General features: G+C 35.9%; 1 protein-coding gene across 1 annotated transcript; it reads right to left on the reverse strand.

The window, feature by feature from the left end:
* Positions 1-7,470: 7,470 nt before the first annotated feature.
* Positions 7,471-8,553, reverse strand: LOC110686871 (putative nuclease HARBI1). The gene has a single exon (XM_021863478.1). The coding sequence runs from the start codon at positions 8,551-8,553 to the stop codon at positions 7,471-7,473; it is 1,083 nt and encodes a 360-aa protein (XP_021719170.1).
* Positions 8,554-9,429: the final 876 nt, after the last annotated feature.

Consider the following 9,429-nt stretch of genomic DNA (forward strand, 5'->3'; position numbering starts at 1 on the left):
CGAAATAAGAACTCATATTTCTTGCTCGGTATTAGAAGAACGCAGCGCCAGCCAACAAGGACTATCGCCGCGATATATCCCTGTCGCCTAGCGACAGAATTGTCGCTCGGCGACAGAGCCATATTTTCGGCGACATGCTTTGATTTCTAGACGTCAATTCCTACATGCCTTAGCAGCTTTCTGTGCTCGATAAAATTTTCAAATTTCGCGCAGCATTATTTCGATCATAGTTGTGAAAGATATTCCTCAAAATTCCTACGTGTAAAAATCCTATATTTTAGCCCTTTTTAGAAAATAGTTACCTTTTTTCATAGTTGCTTTTTTTTCACATATTGTGACCCCTATATACATATAGTTACCTATTTACATTTTTTTTAGGGAACCTTTTTAACATATAGTGACCCCTTATAGTTATCATTTTTGTAATTACCGAATTATTACATATAGTGACTCTTACTTTAATATAATCACCCATTTTTCACCTATAGTGACCCCTATTTAAATATAGTCATCTTTTATTTAAAATATTTTTACACATGGTGAATCTTATTGAAATATATATAACTACCATATTGACACATATAGTGAACCCAATATATATAGAGAGTTGGGCGGTTTTTCCCCAAAAATTAGGCAGAGCTCGCTATAAAGTATAACCACATGTGAAGCACGTGGATTATTGCCAAATTCTCGACGCGAAATGAATTCTGGAATTTAACTGACATATAAAAGTGTCGCTGAAACACGCGAACCATCAAACATAGCTCACGGTCTTCCCAAGCGTAGAACCAATAGTGTCGAGAAAGTAAGATTTTTGTAGTAGTAATACATAGTCACCATTGTTATGGTCACCTTTAATATATATATTGTATATATAGTTAGTTAGTTAATTACTTAATTATCCTTTTATTGCCTATGTAGGATTCAAACCTACATTGTTATGCACTTGCACAAGCTCTACCAATTAAGCTAATAGGCTTTACAGTTGACAATTAATTTCCACTAATTTCCAAAAGAACAACATATAACCAGTGTCGTCGCTGGACAAGGGCAAGCGGGGCCAAACCAAAAGCCCATTTTTATTGAAATGCTCTAAATTACCTATTATAAAAATTAATCTTATAACTATATTAGGAGCGTTGACTATCTGTTGACTTTCTCTCTAAGCGATTTCCATGGAGATTTTGGCTTTCTAGGTCGGGATCTTCATCTAGCTTCTTCATCATCATGCCTCGTAAGAACAAATCATCAACTCCACTCCCAAAAAACACTAATCATGCTCCATTTGACAAGGTTTTGGACAATCTGCGAAAATCTGGACTATCTTCAACTGAACCAATTACTGAAGAAGATGAATTGGTCACTCCTCCTCCACATCTGGTGCATCCATCTAGTGGTATGATATCCAGAGGTGAATTGGGGATGCTTGAAAGCTCCTTCAGAGGTTTGATTGCTCAAACTCAGGCTAAAACCAATGGAACAGAAACTATTTATGCACAAAATCAAAGCTCTGATATTCCTTCTGCTGCTAATTATTCTGATACTTCTAAGAGTACTGATGGCTTAAATCAAGCTCCTGAAGTTCCTACTGAAGGTTGGAAGGATTTATTTAAGGGGAAGCTCAATGCTAAAGGAACTGCTCTGTCCTTCATTGCTCTTCTAATTAAGGATGGCAAATCGATTGCAAAGCTTCATTCTGCTGAAATTCTGGAAGGCAACAAGAAATGAGGTAATGCTCTTATCTTTTATGTTGTTGGTTTTTCCCCTACTATATCTGTTGTGCATAAATACATTGCTAATAATTGGAGTAATATAGTTAAGCCAGACATTTTTTGGCATGATGAGGGATATTTCATAATTAACCTGCAATCTGCTGATGATAAAAATGTTATTCTGTGTTCTGGCCCTCACATGTTCTTTGGAAAGCCTGCAATTGTCAAAGCTTAGTCTAACATATTTGATCTTAATGCTGAAATCTTAAGAACTATTCCTTTGTGGATTAAATTGCCTAATTTGCCTTTGAACTGCTGGGGTGCTGATACCTTAAGTAGAATTGCTAGTTTAATTGGAGTTCCAGTCTGTGCTGATGAATGCATCTCCACTCCAGGCAACTCAGAATCTCATTTGCTAGGCTTCTAGTTGAAGTAGATGTGACTAAGCCTTTGCATGAGTCTGTTTGGGTTGAAAGCCCTTCTGGTGAGATGATTGAGATTAAAGTTGTATTTAAATGGACACCACCATTTTGTAAGAAATGTAACAAGGTTAGGCATGATTGTGCTATGCCTCAGAAACCTATTCAAAAGAAAAAGCAGTCTAGTGGCCTAAACCTCAAGCTCAGGTTAAGAAAGTCTAGGTTCCTAAGAAAACCAATCATGCTGAACCTAAAACAGTTTCTGAACCTGTCAAGGATGTTGCTGCAACACTTTAGGTCCACAAACCAGATGAATGGCAGGTCCCTGGTAAGAAATCAAAGAAGAAGACTAACATACAAATCACTTTTCCTGTTTCTAGTTCAAATACTTATTTGCCTTTGGAATCTGCTAATAATGATGTGCTGGTTGGCCGGGCGGCTCTCTTGGGCCACTATTTGGACTACGATTGGGCTCCAATTCTTCGGGCCAGTTTGGGTGATTGCTAACCGGCCCTGGGCTATAAAATCTGGTCGTGCTTCTCCAATGTTCGTGATTGCTCCAAAATATCTCGGGAAAATACTCCAAAAGTATAAAATCCCTGCAAAAGTCAACCAAATCTACGAAAACACTTGAAAATACCTCATACACCATAGGGTTATGATCAAACAAGGATGGAGGAAAATTCATAGCTTCAACATGACCATAACAATCAATCCATTCCTAACCCCTATCAATCCTAGAAAAAGTTATAGGACCCACATGAGCTTTATTACACCAAGAGTAAAAAGAGCCCTTACTCTTAATTTCAACAAGGGCCAAATCATCAATACATTTGCTGAAAGTCTCTTGTTTCATACTCAAAGACAGGAGCCCCATTTAACCTATCTTCAGCATACAAGATAGAATTGAAGTCCCCAGTACACAACCAAGGAAGAAGAGTTCCAGGCAATCCCTTAAGACCAACCCACAATTGCAATCCGTCTTGAATAGTATGAAGACCATAAACAAAAGTAACCAGAATATGAGTCTGCAAATCCCTAGTACTAAGAAGACAGTGAACAGATTGTTCAGTAGAGATAAGGATATCCATAGTGACACACTTAGCTTTCCACCCAACCCAAATTCTGCCTCTAGGAGAGTTAGAATAGTTACAGTGCCAAGACCAATGATTACCAATTTTCTTCTGAACAATATCACTATTCTTTTGCTTAACCTTTGTTTCTAAAAGACACATAACATTAATCTTCTAAACTGAAAGAAGCTTCTTAACTGAAGCTATCTTCCCGGGGTCATTAAGACCCCTTATATTCCAAGATAGAATTAACATGGAACCAGAGAGGGATTCCCATCACCCCCACTAGGTTCTTCAGTTTCACCAAAGAGGCTGGCGCCCGGAGGCGCGCCCAGCCGGGCGAGAGAAGCTAAGGCTGGCGCCCGGTGAGGCACCCAGCCGGGCGCGAGAGTTTACCTGAAGAGCAAAAAGGCGCGCCCGATCGGGCGGTGCCTCGCCCGATCGGGCGCGTGTATTTATTAGGAGACGATTGACGTCGTTTTAGTTTGTTTTAATTTAGGATTTGTACGGAGTATAAATACTCCCCCGTAATACAATTTTAGGGCTCTCTCTCTCTCTCTCTCTTTCTTTTTACTCTTTCTTTACTCTCTTAATTGTTTTCGTAGATTTCTTTCTCTTAAACCTTTGTTCTTAATCCATTCTTAATTCCAGATTTGTTTGGTAACTATTTCTCTTCTCTTAATCTTAGTTGTTTATTCTTTAATTATGTCTTACTTTATTGCTTTGATTAGTTTAGTTTCTATTATGTGTGAGTAGTTTTCTTTCTAGGGTTTATGGGGATCCATAAATAATATGAAGGGGTAATTTATTGTTGTTGATTGTCAATGCTAGATTAATTTCCTATTGATTGATTTAATGCTCTGTGACTAGATTAGGCCTGATCTTTTATGCATGAGTTTGACAATATTGATTCGAGATTCGACAGATGAGAATTGATGTTTAGGTCTAGTTTCAATAGGCAAATTAATTTATAAATGGTTAAGTCGAGATTCGAGAGATGAGATTTAATACCAGTAGATTAATTCTGTGAATGTAAAACGTAGCGAAAGTCCTTTACGATCTGGTTAATTGATGCATTGACGATGGACTATTATTGATTTTTGGTATTGCATGATAATTTCTTATTGAATTGTTTTAACTCTTTACAATTATGGCTTGTAAAAGTATAGCAATATTGAATTGATGAATCGAGCAGATGTTAATTTGATATTAAAGGCTATTTTCAATAGAAACTTAGATCTAGTAAATTGCGAGAGCCTGTTAGATCTATGTTGATTAATAAATTGCGAGAGCCTGTTAATCATGTTATTTATGCAATGTCAATGATTGATTATTATGTTTTACCCTGGAGTATTATTTATTGGTGAACCTATGCCCTAGATCCTTTTATATATTGTTTTCTCCCTATTCTCAATCTTCGTGGTTTAGTTTATTATTCAAATATAAATATTGATTACTTCATAATCTAGATTATATTAGTTAATTAGGAATAGAAAGACTTGTTTCCCTGTGGAGTTCGACCCTACTTCCCTATCTACTTTAGTTAGAGGACTTAGGTAATTACTTTTGATTAGGGGATACGACTTTACCCTGTCAGTTCACACTTACTATTTCAAAGGAAAATTATTGTAGGGTATGGCTGCTCCTAAGAAATGCTCTTGGGTGCTTAAAAGAATCTTGAAATGCAGAACTATTATTGATACTATTGGTAACTGGGACTTTGTAATGCAAGGTGGTAGAGTCAAGATTAAGAAAATTTATCAATGCATTAGCATACAAGCTCCTAAAGCTGATTGGAGAAGAATTTTATGCAATAATGCAACTTCTCCAAAAAGCATATTTGTCACTTGGCTTGCTATTAAGCACAAATTGTTGACTAAGGACATATTGCTTAGTTGGAACATCAACCGTGACCCTGTTTGTTTTCTTTGCAATCAGAGTTTTGAAACTGTGCATCACTTGTTCTTTGAATGCACTTTCAGTAAAACTGTATGGTTGCAGGTTCTTCAAGTCTTGGATTATAAGAGATTTGTCAGTCAGTTGAAGCTGAGATGACTTAGGTTTCTAAGGTCTGCAGAAAGTCTAGACCTAAGAATAAGCTATTGGGGATGTGCTTTGCTGAAGCTATTTACCATATCTGGTTACAAAGGAATATTGTGCTTTTTACAGGAAGCTGCAAGACTGCTGATACTGTTATTAGCGATATTATGTTTTCTGCTGAGCATGATATACTTCTGTTGATCCTGTAGTCTTGTTTTTTTTTTTGTTTTTTTTTGTTTTGGCTGGTTTGGCCTTTGTGTTTTGCAGTGTTGTTCTGCTTGTTTGTTTTAGGTTCTTTGTCTGGTCCTGGTTCCCAGAACCCTTCCTAGAAGGTGGCTGGGAACCTGAGTCCAATAGTTGTCCTAAGACCTTCCTAGAAGGTGGCTAGGCTTGGTACTTGGGGCTGTTGGTGGTGGTTTGGCCTGGTTCAGGTCTTGTAGTGTTTGTTGTCAGTTATTACTTAGCTTTTGTAAGTTGTAACTGGTTTCTCTTTAGGTAATAAAATTCTCTATTTACCAAAAAAATAAAATCTTATAACTATATTATCAAATTTGTTTAGCATCTCAGTAGTCATTTAGTCTTATGTTATTACTTTTAGTCAAGATATTAGGTTCGAAACTTATTTCACAATTATAGTAAAGTCATATATGCTCTGCCTTTCCCCTGGGCCCTGGCCTTGACCACCCATCTGAGAGAAAATCCATAATGCTAACGAGGATTCTATTATAAAGTCCAACTCTAGTATGACCAATAAACACACCACCCAACTCACTACACTAGTCAATATAAATGCATAGTTAAGTGAATAATAGCTCTGAAGTATATAATGACTTAAATAAACTAAACAAATTTCATCTATATTAACCCTATTTTACTTAAAGAGCTAGCATATCTCACAAAATTAGAAAAGCAACATATAGTGATTCTCTTATTCACACAGTGATTGACCTGTCTGTTATCAAGCTAATAAAACACTCTTTTTTCAAATATAGTAACCATTTCTAATTCATAGTTACCCTATTAATCTATTTCAGTTAATTGACGTTTTGACTAAAAACAAGTCATCACCATATCTCATAAAATTATAACTGACCCTTGCGATTATAACACTATAATAATCCTTGTTATTATCATCAAAATTCTCACTGTCAACAATAATTATTGAAAGTAAAGGTTAGAGATAAAGCTACGAGGTCATCATTGTTAATTTACACACTGGTATCCAAAATTAAAATCTCTAAACTAAATACGAGAGCAAAGATTATAATATACGAAATCAAAACCATAATTAAATAGATAATGTATAAACATTAAACAAAAAAATTCAATTTAAATATAAATCAAACATGAATTGAACAAATTGAAACCCTAGATCATTAATATTAAACAAAATTCAAACAAAAAATCCAAAGAGCTTCGAAGAGCTTCAGTTTAAGAAGAATAACAACATAATAAGCTTAAAAGTTCAATAGCAGCTCGAAAATCAGAATTTTTACCACGATTATGTTCATCATCATAATTTGCTGGAGAACGACGGCCTCTTCTCATCTAAATCTTTCTACCGCCTCTCTTTTTCACCATTGAAGAAGAAGCTAATAAATCTTGAAAGTGTAGAGAAAGAAAACTTCTATGGGAGAGCTTTGAAAGAAGATAAAATGGAGCTTTGAAGAAGAGAAGACTGAACTTATCAGGCGAAGAGAGAGAAAACAAAAGGTAAGAAGAGCATTGCCACTAATGGGCATTTGTTTGGTTGCCCAATCTCTCTCTAACCACTTTCTCACTCATCCTCCCCATGGGCATTTTCTTGGTCATTTTTTTTCTACACCAATGGTCAAAAATTATAATCCCCACCATTCTCTCTCCTATTTTTAACCCTATACCCCACCAATATTTATCTCTCCTACACATCATTAAATTTGTAATTTAGTATTTCTTAATTTTATTGTTAACAAAATTTTGTATTGATTAAATTATTTATGAGTACAATATTAATTATTTTTATTATTAATTTATGCGAAATGTATTTTTTAATAAAATAATAATATTTATTCTTAACTAAATTTTTTTATTGATTAAATTATTTATGAGTACAATATTAATTATTTTTATAATTATTTTATGCGAAATTTCATTTTTCATTAGTACAACATTAACGATTACAACATTGGAACATAATGATCGTACACCTATCATACAAACCAAATAAATTAACGATTACAAAACTATTTATTTATTTGTACGACCGTATTTTTGCCAAATATGCTCAAATAAATCATCTTTCAAAGAAAAATGGGTTTGGCTATCACACAGGGTAATTCTTCTTTGAATATACGCGTCAAAATCAACGTTTGGTGGTCGGCCAACGTCAAATTCGAAAGGCTCGTTGTTATTCACTGTGGCATTTGTACTCAGACCGGACCTTGCTCTATGAAGCTGAGGGCGATCTTCTTCATAATACCTTCTCAAAACTTCGGCACGAGTGTAATTGTGTCGTTCATCCTCGACAATCATGTTGTGCATAATGATACAAGCTTTCATTATGTCGCTCAAAATGTCTTCGTCGAAAGCAAGTGAGGGTTGTTGTAATATGGCAAACCTAGCCTGTAGAACTCCAAACGCACGTTCAACGTCTTTCCGAGCTGCACCTTGTTTATCTGCAAATAACTTGTCCTTCTGGAGTTGAGGATATGTGATACCTTGTATAAATGTTGCCCAGTTCGGATATATACCATCTGTTAAGTAGTATCCCATGTTGTACTCATGGTCGTTTACCATAAAACTAATTGGTGGTGCCCGACCTTTCAAAACATCGTCAAACACCGGAGAACGGTATAGGACGTTAAGATCATTACAAGAGCCGGGTATTCCAAAAAATGCAAGCCAAATCCATAAATCTTGATCCGCAACAGCTTCCAGGATAAGGGTTGCGTTCTTGCTACGACCTGCGTATTGTGCTTTCCAAGCCATAGGACAGTTCTTCCACTCCCAGTGCATGCAGTCGATGCTACCGATCATGCCCGGGAATCCACGCATTTCATATTGGTGAAGGATTCTCCTTAAATCTTCATCTGTTGGACTTCTTAAGTACTCGGCCTCAAAATGCTTGATCACCCCTTGAGTAAAATGTTGCATTGATTTTCTAGATGTTGTTTGACCCATGCGTATGTATTCATCTACGGCATCCGGAGCAACACCGTACGCTAACATTCTTATTGCAGCGGTGCATTTCTGCAGAGGTGATAAGCCAAGCCTACCAGCTGCATTCCTACGCTGCTGGAAGAATGGATTGCCCTCAACCACTTTATTCATAATCCGACAGAATAAAGGTTTGTGCATTCGAAATCGACGACGGAACTGACTAACCTATTGCGAAGTAATCATTGTACAATTGCAAATGCCCTTTCTCCCTTTCTCTATCTCCTCTACGCCGCGGGACAGTTTCATCTTCATTTGCAATTTCGATCTCGGATGGAGGTGGTTGAGGAAGCATTATGTTAGGTAAGTGATTTGTGACAAATTCGTCAACTAGATTATCAAATTCCGCATATTGATCTGAATCAGAAGAATTTGAGCTTGAGGTTGAGCTTATGGAAAACATTTTCTGTGTTTGGTTTTTGAATGTTTTGGTGTTGTGGATCAATTTATGGATTTCACACCTTTAAATAGGAAAGCTTTTCAGTGCATGTCCTTCAGCTGAGTGTGAAAAGACTACTCAATGTATAGTAAAAACAAAATACATGACTACTCAATTCTTAATAATCAATACCAATGCTTGTCATACGGTTCAAGTTATATATGAAATGACTACTCAATGCTTGTATAAAACAAAAACTACAATTGGACTTGACTACTTTTTGGGATTTGACAGTTCAATGGTTGATAAAACCAACCACTTGACTCATAATTGTATAAGACAAAATCTACACACACTAACTAGTACTTGACTCATAATTGAACAAAATATATGAAAATGTAATATAAATTGATTAATTTTTGGATAAAATTAATAATAAAAATTAATTCATTGCAACATAATAAACAAAATACCTTTTATTTCATTGCAACATAACTTGAAATCATAATGCATAATAAACTACTCTACTTTCCACCATACACTTCTTGAATTAGTTCCTCCTTCCACGCTTCTTCAGCTGGTGTAAGTGGCGTCGTTTTTGACATAATGGC

This window comes from Chenopodium quinoa, unplaced genomic scaffold (genome assembly GCF_001683475.1).
Source record: "Chenopodium quinoa cultivar QQ74 unplaced genomic scaffold, ASM168347v1, whole genome shotgun sequence".
Lineage (NCBI taxonomy): Eukaryota > Viridiplantae > Streptophyta > Magnoliopsida > Caryophyllales > Amaranthaceae > Chenopodium > Chenopodium quinoa.